Source organism: Capricornis sumatraensis, chromosome 8 (assembly GCF_032405125.1).
Source record: "Capricornis sumatraensis isolate serow.1 chromosome 8, serow.2, whole genome shotgun sequence".
NCBI lineage: Eukaryota > Metazoa > Chordata > Mammalia > Artiodactyla > Bovidae > Capricornis > Capricornis sumatraensis.
The window spans coordinates 74,266,250-74,284,793 of record NC_091076.1 but is presented as its reverse complement, the minus strand read 5'-3'; the positions used below and the strand labels follow the sequence as shown (position 1 = coordinate 74,284,793).

The window sequence follows — 18,544 nt, the reverse complement described above, 5'->3', positions numbered from 1 at the left end:
TATGGCTGCCGTGGTATCTCTTTTCGGGGGGCTAGGGAAGAGAAAGTTTACGCGTTTCCCAACGGCTTTTGTCTGCCTCACAAATCCCGGGACTCGTGCAGTGCTGTGGAGAAGTTGTTCACAATATAAACAGGTAACCAGCAGTGAGGACCTGCCTATTCCAATGGAAAATCCTTATAAGGAGCCTCTGAAAAAATGTATCTTGTGTGAAAAACGTGTAGATTATAAGAATGTACAGCTTTTATCCCAGTTTATTTCTCCATTTACTGGATGCATTTATGGAAGGCACATAACAGGTCTTTGTGGGAAGAAACAAAAAGAAATCACAAAAGCAATTAAGAGAGCTCAAATATTGGGGTTTATGCCAGTTACCTACAAGGATCCTACCTATCTCAAAGACCCTAAAGTTTGTAACATCAAATATAGGGAGTAAATTATATAAAGTTATCATCAATAAACGTATTTTGCAATTAAAAAATAAATAAATAAATAAAGTCAGCTGACCACACACGTGCTCCAAATCCACTGGCTCTTACAAAAAGAACAGGGTTTCCCAAAGTGTACAACCAGAACCGCCAGGTGATTTCAAAAAGGACTTTGTTAGCAGAATAAGAGCCAGTATTTCAAGGAAGGGAGTCAGGAAATGGGCTTTTATTTAGTTTTAAAGCATCACAGGTCACTCTAATGGACACTGAAGTGTAGGAGACTCCCATGTTGAGGGCTGAAGCAGAGGTAGCGATTCCTCGGGTCCTCTGAGCTTTCCCAGCCCTCATTTTTGCCTTCTTCCCTCTCTCCTATCAGGCAGATGCCCCAGAGGATCCTGAATCCAAGCAACAGGTTGTGAAAGGAAATAGTTTCTGATGAGGTCTAAGGAGGTGGAAGACCTCTGTCTTCATGGCAGAAACAGGTGGTGGCCAGATGTGTTTAGGGTTGGGGTCACCGAGTAGTCACCATGGTGGACCTTTCATTCTCAGGTCAATTTGGGGGGTCTTGGGATGAGCCCATCAGTCCCCCACCTTCTCACTAAAACTCTGTTTTCTGATAGACAAGCATCCTCTTCAACTTGAAGCCTCACTTACATACTGTGAAAGATAAATAAGCTTATTCACAGTTTAGAACCATGGGTGAATGACATGAGTATCAAACAGCAGATGTGGGAAGCTGTACATGCAAAAAAGTCTCTAGAGAATGTCCTAAGGATTACTCCCACTTTACTCAAACACCAAAGGACCACCACATGACTACTCTATAATTTGGAATCTTAATGGTAAAAGAGAAATGAACCTCCACCAAATGTTTGAATCACCTCTGAAATGATCACTGAGCTCACTCTATCATGCAGCCTGTTCAAAAGCCTTCTGTGAATTACTCTCCCTCTGCCAACCCCTTTGTAGGCACAGCACTTAAGTCTTCTGGAATGTAACCTGACCTTTCTGTCTCTTTTATATTTTCTAGCTCCTGAACTGAACAATCCACAACCCTTTGCACGTGAAGGCCACAATAATACCTTCTTTACTCTTCTCTCCTCCATGTAGATAGCACCAAGAGGACAGCTGCACATGAGTCTCCACCTTGACATTCTGGGTCATTTCCTACAGACAAGGTGAGCTGAGGCTGCACCTAGGTGAGTGGGGAGAAAAGTCATGTCCAAGATGGAGTCAAGACTGGGGCCACTGATTCTTCTTGGTTCTGAGAATAGGGTTTCCTACTGAGCCGGGGCGGGGATGGGAGGTGTTACTCAGAAACATTGAGAAATGGTAAAGAATAGGACTCCTTTTGAGCGCCACCTCCCCAATAACATCATCTCTCCATCCACTTACACAGGGCTTTAAGGATGGCGGAATGTTTCAACATCTACCATTTCAGGTCTTTTCTAAACATACAGTGAGGCAGGCATTTTTTGTTTGGGCTGTTCTGCACGTTCGTTGCTGCGCGTGGGCTTTCTCTAGTCGAGGCAGGCAGGGGGTACTCTCTAGATGCCGTGCGCAGGCTTGTCATCGCTGGGGCTCTCGCTGCAGAGCACAGGCTCTAGGCACACAGGCTTCGGCAGTTGCAGTATGTGAGCTCAGCAGCTGTGCCTCAAGGGCTCCAGAGTGCTGGCTCAGTAGCTGTGGCACACGGGCTTAGTAGCTCCCCGGCATGTGGGATCTTCCTGGATTAGGGATCGAACCTGTGTCCCCTGCATTGGCAGGCAGATTCCTAACCACTGGACCACCAGGAAAGTCTGAGGTAGGCATCTTTACTCTTGTTTAATGTGTGGTAGAGTGGCTAGGGTGTGGACTCCAGAGACACAGAATGGGACTCAAATCCCAACTCTGTTACTGACTAGTAGAAGGAATTTGGGAAATTCATTAACCTTCTAAATCTCAGTCACCTCATCCACGAAATGGGGTAGTAAAAACAAATAGCATTGTTGTGCAGACTAAATAGAAGAGATGGATAGATAGTCACAACACATTATCTGAGAAAATAGGGTAGTGGTTTGCTTTTTTAAAAAAACAAAAAAGGTTGTCCGTGTTACCTGGGGTTTAGACAGAAACTTCCGACTCAACATCTCAAAATGACAGTATATGTATGTCTATGCTACTTTCTCCATTTGTCTCATTTTTTCACTTGCCCACTTTCTCTCCTTCCCCCACTGTGTCTGCAAGTTCATTCTCTGGATCTGCATCTCCTTTCCTTCCCTGAAAATAGGTTCATCAATACCATTTTATAGATAGCTGGTGAGAAGTTACTATATAACACAGAAAGCCCAGCCAGGGGCTCTGTGATGATCTAGAGGGGTGGGGTGGGGGAGGGGAGGGAGGCTTAAGAGGGAGGTGACATGTGTATAAGTACGGTTGATTTGCATTGTTGTATGGCAGAAATCATCACAACATTGTAATTTCCCTCCGATTAAAAAATAAATTTAAAAAAATCTCAAAATGAAATGCGAATTATTACCCAATATGTAGGATAAATTCCAAGAAGTGCAGCAGAAAAAAATAAAATGAAAGTAGGTTCTCATTAAATGAGGTGAGACATAATTTTTTAATTGGAAAAGACATTACAAGTCAGATAAATCAACGAAGGAGAAACATCCTTCACGTTTCAAATTTTAAAAATAGCAAAATATGAATAGTTGTTATCGATCTTCCCATAGTGGAATACAACATAGTTCCTAAACAGAGTTGGTTAATTTTAACTTTAAGAATAAAGAAAAAATTATGCAGGTAGAAATATAGTTTATTTAAGGAGGAAAAATAGGTAATGAATTACAATTTTGAATTGGAGAAAGCTCTTCATCTCATTGTTGACTGAATAAAGATGACTAGAAAAAAAGTATGCTCACTAAAAATATTAACAGTAGTTGCATGACAGAATTTGGGATGATGTTTACTTTCTTTTGATTTAAATTTTTCTGTATTGCTTGACTCATTCACACTGGAATTTTTTGTTTATAATCAATAGACTGCAATGTATTAGAAACTATTTTGGGAAAATGAATTCCATGGGACTTCTTTTAAAATTTACATCTGAAATTATTGAAGAAATTTCAACAAATTCCAGATAACAGAAATAGACAATAAGTGAATATAAGTTCAAGGTGGAGGATAACGCAAACAAATCATATCTAAAAAAACCCAAATCAGACAAGGATGGCATATAAAAAAATAACAGAATAACAGATAAACCTCATTTATAAATGTGGCTACAACAGTCTAAATTAAACAACTGGAAATCAATTTCAGTATTTTATACCAGGATTGGAAGTGTTTCAACAGTATGAGAGCTATTAATGTAACAGGCACTGAAAAATCATTTGATCAGAAATGAAAATACATAGATAATTATTAAAATAATGTTACCAAAACACAAATAAAAGAATAGTTGTAAGGGACTTCCCTGGTGGGCCATCAGTTAAGAGTCCCCACTCCCAATGCAGGGGGCATGGGCACGGGTTCAATCCTTAGTCAGGGAACTAAGATCCCACAAGCCAAAATAGTCACCAAATATATACATCCTCCTGTGCTTAAACATTTTAATGATCCTCACTGCACTTAGAATAAATTTTTAAACTTGTAATAAGGCTCTGAATGACCTGACTCCCTGCTCACCTGTACAGCCCCATATCTCACCACTCTGCTCTCCAGCCAGCCCAAACTATATTTAATTCCTTAAATACAACAAAAGTACAGCTTGGGTCCTTTGCACATAGAACTCTCTTTCTGCAATGCTCTCAACATTTCATAGACTGACATTTTTTCACCCTTCACATCTCAAATAATAAAAATAATCAAATATAAACAGTTGTTATCTATCGGCATAAAGTATAATTCAATATATCTTATTTACATACTCTTATTTTTTGACTTTAAAAAATTTTTATTTCTTACATATCAAGTTTTCAAAAGGAAAAAATACATATTATGCTATATTCATCCTATTTGTATGCCTGAAAGGATTCAGTAAGAAGCAGAACATTGATCCCATGTGTGTATGCTCACTCAGTTGTGATCGACCCTTTTGCAATCCCATGAACTGTAGTGTAGCCCACCAGGCTCCACTGTCCATTTCCCAGAATACTGGAGTGATTGCCATATCCTTCTCCAGGGTACCTTCCCAATCCAGGGATCAAACCCACATTACTTGCATCTGCTGCACTGACAGGCAGATTCTTTACCACTGCGCCACCTGGGAAGTCCATTGCTCTCACATTTCCCCCTAAGTAGACAGTTGTCTCAATGCCATTTACTAACTAATACAAAACGTATCTCCTGGTAAAAGTGCTCCCATAATAATCAACTAAACCCTCCATGTTATTTGGCCTGCATTTGAGTTTCTGTCCAATTCTATCAACCTGTTTATTCCACCAGTATCACACTATTTTAGAATCTTTCATATTTGGCAGAAGAAGAATCTCCTTATTATTCTCTTTTCCAGCATTTTCCTTATTCTCACACTTATTTTTAGATTAAAGTTAGATGAGAATTTTCTTTCTCAAAAAACCTGTTAGAATTTTGACTTCAAATGAGTTAAAATTGACATTAATTCAGTAGAATATGTATCTTTGGAATCTTAATATGCTTACCCATTTATTGAATTTTTATCATATGCTTCTTTGGAGGATTTAAAGAACTTGACTGATCCTTGCTAACATTTGGGGGGGCAGTGAAGGGTCTTCGTTGCTACACAGGCTTTCCTCGAGTTGAGGTGAGTGGGGGCTACTCTAGCTGCAGTGTGCAGACTTCTCATTGCGGGGGCTTCTCTTGCTGCGGAGCACCGGTTCCAGCTGTGCGGGCTTCAGTAGTTGGGGTTCTCAGACTCGAGTGCCGGCTCTAGTTGCGGTGCACGGGCTGAGCTGCTCAGTGGCGTGTGAGATCTTCCCAGGTCAGGGATCAAACCCGTGTCTCCTGCATTGGTAGGCGGATTCTTTACCACTGAGTCACTAAGGAGGCCCTGATTCTTGTTAACATTTTAACACACAGGTTTTTTTCAGTTGTTGATGCGGATGGGATTATTTCACATTATATTTTAATCTTTTTATTCATGAGTATTGTTATTGTACAACAATAATAAGGAATATTTCTTGAGCATTCACTGCAGGCCAGCTATCTATGTTAAGAACTTTATTCATTTTATTCTAACCTTAACCCATTTTTCACATGAAGAAATGGGATCTGAAAGAGCCAGGTAACTTGCCTGACGTTTCAGAGTTAGAAAGTGTCAGAGCCCAGACTTAATTTCAAGTGTTTCAAAATCTCTTTTTATTTCTAGTAGCATTTCAGTTGATCATTTTAGAGTTCCTGAATATATCATCTTATCAGCAAATAATGGTAATTTTTACATTTCCTTTCTAATATTTTTACCTTTTTCCAATTGTGTAACATCAGTTTTCTTTTTTTACTGAAGACACTTGTTTTAAATATCATTAAATCTACAGAATATCATAACATACTGATCTTTAAGGACATCAAGAGAGTTGTAACAAGATGTGGTTTAAAATAAGACGTAGGCATTATTCCTATTATATTGAGTATGCCAGGCTAGAACTTGCCAGAATGACTAAATTGCATGAAGATTTTCCATGTCTTGTTTTTGTGTTTGTTACATTGTCTCTGATACCCAAAAAAATGTATAAAATTTAGCTTAAGATACTGTTCATGTTAGGAAAACAATTGATTTTGCTTATTTTAATGCTTTTATTCAATTGAGGGCATATAGTAAACATCTGTGTTGTGTTGCAGTAAGTTGGGGAAATGGATGGAAGGAACCATAGCACAGTCTCTGAGTTCCTGCTCCTTGGGCTGTCGGAGAGTCCTGAGCACCAGAGGGTCCTGTTTGGGATGTTTCTGTCCATGTACCTGGTCACAGTGGTGGGAAATGTGCTCATCATCCTGGCCATTGGCTCTGACTCCCGCCTGCACACCCCCATGTACTTCTTCCTGGCCAATCTCTCCTTCACTGACCTCTTCTTCATCACCAACACGATCCCCAAGATGCTGGTGAACCTTCAGTCCCAGAACAAAGCCATCTCATATGCAGGGTGTCTGACCCAGCTCTACTTCCTGGTCTCCTTGGTGGCTCTGGACAACCTCATCCTGGCCACGATGGCATACGACCGCTGTGTGGCCATCTGCCGCCCCCTCCACTACACCACGGCCATGAGCCCCAGGCTCTGTATTTCACTCCTTGCCCTGTGCTGGGCACTCTCTGTCCTCTACGGCCTCATTCACACCCTCCTCATGACCAAGGTGACCTTCTGTGGGTCCCGGAAGATTCACTATATCTTTTGTGAGATGTATGTCTTATTGAGACTCGCATGTTCCAGCACCCAGATCAATCACACAGTGCTGATTGCCACAGGATCCTTTATCTTCCTCACCCCCTTTGGGTTCATGGTCATGTCCTATGTCTGGATTGTCAGAGCCATCCTCCAAATACCCTCAGCCTCTAGCAAGTACAAAGCCTTCTCCACCTGTGCCTCCCATTTGGCTGTGGTTTCCCTCTTCTATGGGACCCTTTGTATGGTATATCTGAAGCCTCTTGACACCTACTCCATGAAGGACTCAGTAGCCACAGTGATGTATGCTGTAGTGACCCCCATGATGAACCCTTTCATCTACAGCCTGAGGAACAAGGACATACACGGAGCTCTGGGAAGATTCTTCTTAGGAAAGTCTTTCAGAGGTTGACTTGAGGATAAATTTGCATTACCCTCAAGGGCATTACAGTGGAGATTAGGAATTTCCTTCACCCTGTCCAAGGCATTATCCTATGTGGATTTAGCTCAATATAATTTAGCTCAATATAATCTCATATGTTTATGATGAAAAAATAGACAAAGTACAACCCAATGTCCACCAAACCTGACCAGCTTTGACAATAAATAAAGTACCACTAACAAAAAACGCAGGTTCGATCCCTGGGAAGATTCCCCTGACGCTGAAAATGGTAACCTACTCCAGTATTCTTGCCTGAAAACTTCCAGGGACAGAGGAGTCTGGTGGGCTACAGGCCATGAGGTTGCAAAGAGTCAGACATAACTGAGTGACTAACACATACACACACACACACACTCACACCAATGGTAGAAGTTTGCAGGATCAAATCCTTCAATTTGCGCTAACCTAGGATTGCAGTCCCAGCCTTATCCAGATACACACTTATGGCTTAGTGGATCTCACGTGTTCACTAACATGAATTCACTCATGTTCTTCTGAACTCTGAACTTCTTTAAGGAGCCTGCTGCCTTCAAGCCATTTATAGAACACATCTGACAATACACTGTAGGTACCCTGAGTGGGGCCGCCCCCTTCCTGATGCTCTCTCTGCCAGACACAGCTCCCACTGCTTCAGTTCTGACCCACAGTCCCTCTGGACACAGCCCCTGGTATTCAGGCAGAAATAGAAAGAGATTTCTGTGTTTTGCTCTGGGCTGATTTTTATCCCTTGGACTGCATTTTTTTTTCTTCTGAGAGAAATCAGACTTTGTCCTCAGGAAGCCCATCCTGCCCCTTATTTCTGCGGCTCTTCACCTTCCATCTTTTCCTCATTACCTCAAAACAAAACTCTCAAACATTTTGACACATGCTCACAAACAGGAGTGGTGGTGGAGGGAGCAGAAAGGGAGGAGGTCATTGTGAGATCCAATCTCTGTTTAGGTTCTATGATTCGGATGCCAATTCTAATGTGTGTGTGTTCTGTCCATACCACTAAGCAATTCTCTGACACCAGATAGGGGTCCTACAGTTCCTCAGTTAAAACAGTATCCACCCAGAGACGTCATCAGATTCCACAAGTTAAGGGCTCACCTCTCCACGCCCATCCCACCACTTCAGATGACAATCTCAAGTCCAGGTTGTCACCTGTGCTTCTGAACAGCTATAGACAGGAGGTTCCTAAGACCCCTTCTTTGGGCTCAATTAATTTGCTAGAGATGCTTACAGAACTCAGAGAAAACATTTCACTTACCAGACTACCAATTTATTATAAAAAGTCACAACTCAGAAACAGTCAGGTGGAAGAAGCTCACAGGGCAAGGTATGTGGGAAGGGGCATGGAGCTTCTATACCATCCCTGGGTGCAGCACTCTACCTAAACCTCCATGTGTCGCCAACCCGGAAGCTGGCTGAACCCTGCCCTTTGCAGTATTTATACAGACTTTATTACATAGGCATGACTCATTAAATCACCAGCCAGTGGTTATTGATTCAACCTCCAGCCCCTCACCCTTTTCCAGAGATTGGGGTGAGGACAGCGAGACTGAAAGTTCCTAAAGGGGAACGAAATCCAAAAAAGAAGGGCTATACGTATACACTGGAGGAGGAAATGGCAACCCACTCCAGTATTCTTGCCTGGAGAATCCCATAGATAGGGAAGCCTGGCAGGTTATACAGTCCATGGGGTTGCAAAGAGTCGGACACAACTCGGCAGCTACACAGATACGTATGCATATAGCTGAGTCACTCTGCTCTCCAGCAGAAACTAACACAACATTGTAAAGCAAGTGTATTCCAATTTAAAAATTAATTAATAAATAAAAATTTTTAATGTGGAACAGGAGGAATCCATTGCTACTAGGAGGGTAATCATTACAAGTGTGATGGAAACCTGTTTAGCTCTATCTTCTAAACAAACACCTACAGTATCATCCACAAATCCCACTCCTCCATAGGGATGCCCAAGAGGAATATGCACCCTCACTATTCACAACAGCCAAAACTGGAAACCACAAATCCCCATCAATGGTAGAATAGATTTTTTAACGGCTTTATTCACACAATAGAACTCTATACAGCAATGAAAATGAAAAGTCTACAACCACATACCGCAGAGTGGATGAACCTCACATACATAATGTTGAGTGAAAGAGGTAGACAAGAAAGTGAAAAAGGTGCACTCATTTAAATAGGTGCAAAAATGGGTAAAACGAACTCATCCTTTTAGGAGTCAAGGAAGTGACTGCCCCTGTAGGAACAGCGACCAGCAGAGGACATGACAGGATTCCTGCAGGGCTGGTAATGTGTGTGTGATCTGACGGCTGGGTATTCATGTTGGTCCAGTCTGTAAAAAGTCCTGCCTAATTTTCCATTCTTGGTTCTATATGCTAAAACATCATAAACATCATTGCTTCTCATTCTGTGTCTGACTACTATATTATCTAGAGTCTCGGTGGGCTTCCCTGGTGACTCAGATGGTAAAGAATCCACCTGCAATGCTGCAGACCCAGATTCAGTCCTTGAGTCAGGAAGATTCCTTGGAAAAGGGAATGGCTACCCACTCCAGTATTCCTGTCTGGAGAATTCCATGGACAGAGGAGCCTCTGTATGCCTTTCGGCTGTTAGTTCTTGCTTTAGAAATCTTATTTCTTGGTGTGTCTGCTTATCTTTGGTTTTGTGCTTGATTTATGATTGAAAACGTGATGAAGAGAAATATTTGAGGTCTAAGGTGATGTCATTTTCCTCCAAATACAACTTTTTAAAATTTCTTTGATGCAATACTTGGGAGTCACTAGCAATCTGGGATCATCTTAATCCAAATATAGTCCTTGAGACTTTCTGAACCTCTGATGATTCAAAGCCAGGCTGCACTCTATGTGAAGACTTCTTTATTCCTGGCTTAATCCAATCCTAGAAAACTTTTAAGATTTCTGCCCAAGGTGGAATTGGTTTACTCTTTATAAATAAGATTCATTTCCGAAGATCTCTGCTTATAGATATTAACGTTGAAGCAATTATCCAGGTTCATCTCAACAAGCTATCTTGGGACTACCTCCCCAAGGCCTCACCAAAGCTGATAAATCAGTCTGATGTGGTCTCAGTTCAGCCCCTTCGCTTATAAACTAAGGATCCAACCATCAGTTCTTGGGTTCCCCATCCTCATCAAGGCATGAACTGCTTACCTGTTTTCTCCTCATTTGCATAGGCTGATCATCCAGACAACAACTGCCCTGCTTCCCACCTTTAGGCAAAAGGAAGAGTCATCAAGTCCTATTCAGAAAGCAATGTCTTAGGTCCTTTATATCCATCCTGACTGAAACTGCATCCTACATAAGATGAAAGTGTAGGTGGCAGCACCAGGGAACTCTGAAACCAGCAGAGAGCCGTGGGTAAGACCTGGTCATTTCTGGCTTACGCTCTCTCTTTTCTCCCTTTCTTATTGTATCTCTCTTCTCCACGTTCTCTCTCACACAAACATACTCACGTACTTGAAAGTGTTCATATAATCTAACCACTTCATATTTAAAGGCGATGTAATCATCCCTCCAGGCCTCCCTGGTGGTCCAGTGGTTAAGGATCCGCCTGCCAATGCAGGGGACATGGGTTCGATCCCTGGTCCAGGAAGATTCTACATGCCAAGAGGCAGCTAGGCCGGTAGACTGCAACTACTGAGCCTGTACTCTAGAATCCTCAAGCTGCAACTACCGAGGCTGTGCACCACAACTACTGAAGCCCAGAGTCCACACACAGCAACTAGCAAGTCGCCCAACTAGAGAAAGTCCACATAGAGCAATGAAGACTCATAAATTAAAAAATAAAGTGGTGTGTACCTGTCAAAGAAAAATGATCATCCCTCCAATGTGTAACCTAATGCAGGAGATGTAAGAGACGGGGGTTCCATCCCTGGGTTGGGAAGATCCCCTGGAGGAGGACATGGCAACCCAATCCGGTATTCTTGCCTGGAGAATCCCACGGACAGAAGGCCCTGGCAGACTACAGTTCACAGGGTCACAAAGAGTTGGACACAACTGAAGTGACTTAGCATGCATGCACAGGTTGCAGGGGTTTTCCTGCAACTGGCTCAGACGGTAAAGAATCTGCCTGCAATGCAGAAAGCCCAGATTCAATCCCTGGGTCTGAACAATTGGGAGGATCCCTTGGAGAAGGGAATGGCTACAGTTTGTGGGATCGCAAAGAGTTGGACATGACTGAGTGACTAACACACAAGCACACATAGAGGTTTCAAAGTGTCATCACATGCCCTGTTGAATATAATTCTCAAAATGGCAAAGAAGTCTTCACTGGCTCAATGAGAAGGCTCAGGGAGGTTGCATGCCCACTTCAAGATCATACAGCTGGGGAGCAAGAGAGAACAGCATCATGTGTAGAGCCCTTTTTCACACTGTCCCTGTATTCTCCATGCTCCATCCAGCCACACTGCACTGAAGTTTGTGTCTGTGTGACCATTTGACCACACAAGTGTTGAGAACCTGCTGACTCTTAAACAGACTCAGGTCAGTGTTTCCCAAACTGTACAATCAGAATCACTGAAGGCTTGCTGAAAATGATTTCATTCTCAGAGGGAAGTCCTAATAAACACCTTACACATACATATCTATGTTTCCATCTGATTATATTTCAAGATAAATCTGTAAAACTGTGTGTCAGTGCATGCATAGCCATGTCTGACTCCGCAACTCCATGGATTGCAGCCCGCCAGGCTCCTCTGTCCATGGAGTTTTCCAGGCAAGCATACTGGAGCAGGTTGTCATTTCCTACTCCAGGGGCTCTTCCCAACCCAGGGATAGAACCCACATCTCTGGTATCTCCTGCATTGGCAAGTGGGTTCTTTACCACTACTAGGACTGCTCAAAGGGATACCCTATTTAAGAGCCTGTGACATGGAATGCCAAGTTTCCTTCTAGAACCTTGTTCTTAATTATTTCCTTTCATCAGATATAAAACTGCCTGTTCATCCCATCTTTTTATAAGTAATGTTTGTTGATGTGTTTAATGACTTGGAATTTCTTCTTTTATGAACTGCATGTTCCTGTCTGTTCCAGTGGGGGAGGGGTGTGGTAATTTTATTACTGACTTAACTCGATCTTTCTCTTTTTAGCATTAAAGCCTCTGCATATCACATTCATGGCAAGAATTTTTCCTTTCTGACAACAGCATTTTGTTGTTATATTATGGTGTTTTGGTGAAGGAGGTCTTTTACTTTTATGAAATAAAATATGACTTAATTTTTCATTGTATTTTTCTCCTTAATGCTATTCTTGTGAAGACAGTTCCCATATCAAAGCTTTTTTTTTCTAACGAAACAACATAATAGAGAAAAATAGAAATGATATTCACTTCCCTCCTTTGCAAATATCCCACTTCAAAATAAACAAATTTAAAAAGTAATTTAAAAATTGAAAACCACTCTGGAGAACAGGTGACATCATAAATCAAGAACTTAAGAGGAATCATTGCATGAGGTGGAGCAATGGGCTTGGATTGAGGGACAAGCTGTAAGGTGTCAAAAGACCCAGCAGATTTAGTGCAAAGCTTTTGCCAGGAAGAAAATGGGTGGTGATTCTCTTTAATGCGGTCCTGAAAAATCAGTAAGTGAGGAACAGCAAGGATTGGGGACGAAGCAGTCAATGGGACAGGAAGAAAGACACCCTAAAACATGTCAGTTACTGCCCCAAGCTCAGAGCAAAAAGGCACTGACTACAACTTCAATCCCATGACTCCCTTTTATGAAGACAATAGGAGGCTGAGGAAAAAGGTGAAAAAAGAATCTAAAAGAGAGTGGAGATATATATATGTATAACTGATTCACTTTGCTGTGCACTTGAAATTAACACAACACTTTAAATCATATAATTACTCTAATAAAAAATTTTTAATAAAATAATTAAGAAGAAAAAAAATTAGAATGTTTCCATCACCTCCAAAAGAAACCCTGTATTCTTCAGCTGTCTGCGTCTTACCCATCCCCTTTCTCTCATGTGTAAGCAATCACTAACTTACTTCCTGTCTCTACAGATTTCCCTATTCTGGCCTTCCATATGAATGGAATAATGTGATATGTGGTCTTTCGTGACCGGCTTCTTTCATGCTTTCAAGGTTCATCCATGTTGCGGCATGTACTTGTACTTCATTCCTTCCTATGGCTGAATAATGTTCTATTGTATAGATGTGCTACATTTTGTTTATCCATGCCCAAGAAACAGACATATAGATTATTTCCACCTTTGTAACATTATGTGTATATTAGTTGCTCAGTCATATCCGGCTCTTTGCGACCCCATGGACTGTACCCCACCAGGCTCCTCTGTCCATGGGATTCTCCAGGCAAGAATACTGGAGTGGGTTGCCATGACCTCCAGGGATCTTCCTGACCCAGGGATGGAACCATGGTCTCCCGCATTGCAGGCAGTTTCCTTATCGTTTGAACTTATAATGCTACTATAAACACTCATGTACAAGTTTGTATGTGGACCTATGTTTTCATTTCTCTTGGGAGATACCTAGAGTGGAACTGCTGAGTCATTTGGTAACTCTGTGATTAGCCTTTTGAGGAACTGCTAGACTGTTTCCAAAAAATGGCTGCACCATTTTTCATTCTCATTGGCAGTATAGAAGTGTTCTGATTTCTTTACCTCCTTGCAAAGGCTTGTTATTTTCTGAACTTTTTATTACCTGAATTGCTCCTAGAGGGTGTGAAGTGGTGGCCTTCATTTGCGTTTCCCTGATGACTAATGATGTTCAGCATCTTGCTGTGTGCCTATTGGCCATTTGTATATCTTTCTTGGAGAAATGCCTTCAGAATCTTTGCCTGCTTTTAATTGGGTCATTTTCTTTTCATTATTCAGTTATTAGGGTTCTTTATATATTCTACATGTAAATACCTTATCAGATATATAATTTACAAATATTGTCTACCACTGTGGAATTATTTGTACTTTCTTGATACTGTCATTGGGAGAACAAACATTTTTAATTTTGGTTAAATTGAATTTATTTTTTCTTCTGTTGGTTTTGGTGTCATATCTAAGAACTCTTTGCCAAATCTAAGGTTTGAAGATTTGCCTGTGTTTTTTCTGAGCCTTTCATAATGTTAGCTCTTATATCTGTGTCATTCATCAATTTTGAGTTAAATTTTGCATACAGTGCAAGGTAAGAGTTCACCTCTTTGGCACATGGCTATCCTGGTGGCCCAGACAGCCCAGAACTATTTATTGAAAACATCTCTTCCCTGCTGATCTTGACATCTTTGTTGAAAATCAGTTGACCACAGACACATGAGTTTATTTCTGGAATCTCAATCCTATCCCATTGATCTATAGGTCTACCTTTATTGCTTTGTGGTAAGTTTTGAAATTGGGAAGTGCAATCCTCCAAATCTGTTTTTGTTTTTCAAAATGGTTTTGGCTATTCTGGTCTCATGCAATTTCACATAGATTTTTGAATCAATTTACATGAAGTTCTACAAAGAAGTCAGCTGGTCAGGATTGGGAACACGTGTACACTCATGACAGATTCATGTTGATGTACAGCAAAACCAATACAATATTGTAAAGTAATTAGCCTCCAATTAAAATAAATAAATTTAAATTAAAAAAAAAAGAAGTCAGCTGGGATTCTGATAGAGGCTGTATTTAGTCTATAGATCGAGTTGAGGACTATGCCATCTTAATATTAAGTCTTCCAATCCATGAACATAGGTTTTTTTTTCTGATTATCTAGATCTTTAATTTCTTTCAACAATATTTGTAGTTTTCAGAGTATAAATTTTGAATTTTTGTTAAATTTATTCCTAAAGATAATTTTCTGTTTGGTGCAATTATGAATAAAACTATTTTCTTAATTTCATTTTCTGATTATTTATTGCAAGTATAAAAAATGCAATCAATTTTCTATATTGATCTTGCTCCTGCAATCTTTCTGACTTCATTTATTATTATAGTTTTTTAGCAGGAATATTTATTAAGATTTACTATAAGCAAGATCATGTCATCTGTGAAGACAGATACTATAATTCCTCATTTCCAATCTAGATGTCTTTTAATCATTTTTCTTGACTAATCATCTTGGCTAAATTAAGTTTTCATTTTAGTTTTAATTTTTCTGTATTGCCTGAATGATTCACACTGGAATTTTTTTTGCTTTTAATCAATAGATTCCAATAGAGTATAGAAGCTATTTTTATTTGGAAAAATAATCCCATGTAATATATTTTAAAATTCATATCTTAACCTGTTGAAGAAATTCTAACAAATTTTAGCACTAGAAATTGACAATAAATGAAATCAAGTTTAATTTGAAATCTAATGTACACCAAATCATACCAAAAAGATGGTAAAGATGACATGTACAAAAAAGAAACTATAGATAAACCTCATTTATATTAATAAATAAAACTACAAAAGCTTAAATAAAACATGATAAGTAATTTAAACCAAGAGTGTTAACATATATTTCTGGCAACACACTCCAGTACTCTTGCCTGGAAAATCCCATGGTCAGAGGAGCCTCATAGGCTGCAGTCCATGAGGACCCTCAGTCGGACACGACTGAGCGACTTCACTTTCACTTTCATGCACTGGAGAAGGAAATGGCAACCCACTCCAGTGTTCTTGCCTGGAGAATCGCAGGGACGGGGGAGCCTGGTGGGCTGCCGTCTATGGGGTCACACAGAGTCGGACACGACTGAAGCGACTTGACAGCAGCAGCAGCAGGTCTTCATTATAGTACATGTGCTGTTTGTGGTGAGTGGGCTTAGTTGCCCCTTGGCAGTATTTTTAAATATTAGAAAAGCTATTAACATAGTGTCTCATGATAGGCACTGAAAAGTATCTGGTTAAAAATGCAACAGCTACACCTGATTTTTGAAACACTATTGGTAAAATACAAAGAAAGATAGTTGTTAATATATACATACATGGCTGCTTAAATCCGTTTATATTGGTCATTCTGCTTAAAACTCTTTACACAGTATAAAATTTTAAAAATCTTAACAAGGCTAGCATGATCTGGATACTTTTTACTGCACAACCTCATATCCCTTTGTTTATTTTCAATGGCATTTTGGTTGACTGTCTTAGGCTTCCCAGATCATTTTATCAGTAAACAGTGATACATTTTTCTTTTCCCTTCCAATATTTTTACTTTTCCCCCTCTTTGTTCAGTTGTACAGTATCCATTTGCTATAATGCATATACCTGTTTCAAATATTATTTTCAAATTTATGCAATATCAAAATATAGCATATTAAATCTTTAGACACTGCAAGGATATTGTAAGATGACAGGACTTAAAATAAGACATAGACATTATTTCCATAACATTGACTATGCCAGATTAAAAGTTGCTGGAATGATTAGGCTGCATAAAGATTTTCTACATTATGTTTTTTTCTCTGGTATTACTTTGCTGCTTATGGAAAAAAAATTCTGAAATCCAGCCTGAAGTATTTTTATTGTTACGAAAATAGTTGATTTTGCTTATCTGAATGTCCTTACTCAGTCAAAGGCAATTAGTAAATATATGTTGGTGCTGATGTTGCAGACAGCTGGGAAAATCCATGGAGGCAACCAAAGTGGGGTCTCTGACTTCCTACTCCTGGGGATCTCGGAGAGTCCGGAAGAGCAGCAGATCCTGTTTTGGATGTTGCTGTCCATGTATCTGGTCACAGTAATGGGAAACGTGCTCATCATCTTGGCCATCAGCTTTGATTCCCACCTGCACACTCCCATGTACTTATTCTTGGCCAACCTCTCCTTCACCGACCTCTTCTCTGTCGCCAATATGATCCCCAAGACATTGGTGAACCTTCAGTCCCAGAACAAAGCCATCTCATACGCAGGGTGTCTGACCCAGCTCTACTTCCTGGTCTCCTTGGTGACCCTGGACAGCCTCATCCTGGCCACGATGGCATATGACCGCTATGTGGCCATCTGCTGCCCTCTCCGCTACATCACAGCCATGAGCCCTGGGCTCTGCATTTTGCTCCTCACCTTGTGTTGGGCACTCTCTGTCCTGTACGGTCTCTTTCTCCCCCTCCTCATGACCAAGGTGACCTTCTGTGGGTCCCGGAGAATCCAGTACATCTTCTGTGAGATGTACATCCTGCTGAGGCACATCTGTTCCAATACCCAGGTGATTCACACAGTGCCGATTACCACAGGTTGCTTCATCTTCTTCACCCCCTTAGGGATCATGGTTATGTCCTATGTCTGGATTGTCAGAGCCATCCTCCAAATACCATCAGCCTCCAGCAAATACAAAGCTTTCTCCACCTGTGGCTCCCACTTGGCTGTGGTCTCCCTCTTCTATGGGATACTTGGTATGGTATATCTGCAGCCCCTTAAAACCCACTCCATGAAGGACTCAGTAGCCACAATGATGTATGCTGTGCTGACTCCCATGATGAACCCTTTCATCTACAGCCTGAGGAACAAGGACATGCATGGGGCACTGGGAAGACTCCTCTTAGGAAAAGCCTTCCAGAGGTTGACAGGAAGGAAACTGAGGCACTGAAGTGGAGTCTGGGAATTTCCTCCATCATGTGCAAGGCATTATCCTGTATGAGATACAGGAGTTAATTAAGACAGAAATCCAGCCCAGAATGAATTTGTTGCTTTATAGTAAAGAAAAGACATGTATGTGTAACCCAATGACCCTTAGACTTCACCAGCCTTGGCAATAAATAAGGGCACGCTAAGACTAACAGAGGAGAAGGCAATGGCACCCCACTCCAGTTCTCTTGCCTGGAAAATCCCATGGACGGAGGAGCCTGGTGGGCTGCAGTCCATGGGGTTGCGAAGAGTCAGACATGACTGAGCAACTTCACTTTCACTTTCATGCACTGGAGAAGGAAATGGCAACCCACTCCAGTGTTCTTGCCTGGAGAATCCCAGGGATGGGGGAGCCTGGTGGGCTGCCATCTATGGGGTCGCACAGAGTCAGACACGACTGAAGCGACTTAGCAGCAGCAGCAGCAAGACTAACAGAAGGAGTCTGCTTCTAATCAATAGCAGAAGAAATTCAAAGAAATCTTCAAAGAAATCTTTCAACTTGTCAGACAAGACCACAGTCCAAGCCTCATCCAGATATATTTAATTATAGCCTAAGGAGGTCACTCATGCTAACATATATTCACTGAAATTTCTGAGCTCTGACCTTCTCTTAGGAAAATGGCTTGCAAGCCATTTATAGACAATGATTTGTGTTACCCCCTCTGCCGGTGTCATAGGCAAAACTGCCCCTTACCAGATACACTGCCAAAGTTCATATACACAACAGGGTATATGCAAAGAATTTAATCAATCTGAAATAATGAGAGTGGT

The 18,544-nt window shown here is 41.0% G+C and overlaps 3 protein-coding genes across 3 annotated transcripts; all 3 read left to right on the top strand.

Annotated features, from left to right (window-relative positions):
- On the top strand, nt 1-433 carry LOC138084594 (small ribosomal subunit protein bS18m-like). Its single transcript, XM_068978937.1, has 2 exons — nt 1-153; nt 238-433. Exons 1-2 carry the CDS (start codon nt 2-4, stop codon nt 431-433), a joined length of 348 nt encoding a protein of 115 aa, XP_068835038.1. The 5' UTR covers nt 1.
- A 5,763-nt stretch (nt 434-6,196) lies between these two features.
- On the top strand, nt 6,197-7,175 carry LOC138084212 (olfactory receptor 1D2-like). The gene has a single exon (XM_068978383.1). It carries the CDS (start codon nt 6,240-6,242, stop codon nt 7,173-7,175), a length of 936 nt encoding a protein of 311 aa, XP_068834484.1. The 5' UTR covers nt 6,197-6,239.
- A 5,704-nt stretch (nt 7,176-12,879) lies between these two features.
- Nucleotides 12,880-17,735, top strand: LOC138083597 (olfactory receptor 1D2-like). Its single transcript, XM_068977435.1, has 2 exons — nt 12,880-12,978; nt 16,722-17,735. Exons 1-2 carry the CDS (start codon nt 12,880-12,882, stop codon nt 17,733-17,735), a joined length of 1,113 nt encoding a protein of 370 aa, XP_068833536.1.
- The last annotated feature ends 809 nt before the right edge of the window (nt 17,736-18,544 follow it).

Excerpts from the sequence above, each read along its gene's own strand:
- LOC138084594 (XM_068978937.1), top strand. The coding sequence starts at position 2 with ATGGCTGCCGTGGTATCTCTTTTCGGGGGGCTAGGGAAGAGAAAGTTT. Across the intron at positions 154-237 it reads GTAACCAGCAGTGAGGACCT|GCTTTTATCCCAGTTTATTT; the intron begins GCCTATTCCAAT and ends TAAGAATGTACA.
- LOC138084212 (XM_068978383.1), top strand. The coding sequence starts at position 6,240 with ATGGATGGAAGGAACCATAGCACAGTCTCTGAGTTCCTGCTCCTTGGG.
- LOC138083597 (XM_068977435.1), top strand. The coding sequence starts at position 12,880 with ATGTCAGTTACTGCCCCAAGCTCAGAGCAAAAAGGCACTGACTACAAC. Across the intron at positions 12,979-16,721 it reads ATAGGAGGCTGAGGAAAAAG|TCAAAGGCAATTAGTAAATA; the intron begins GTGAAAAAAGAA and ends GTCCTTACTCAG.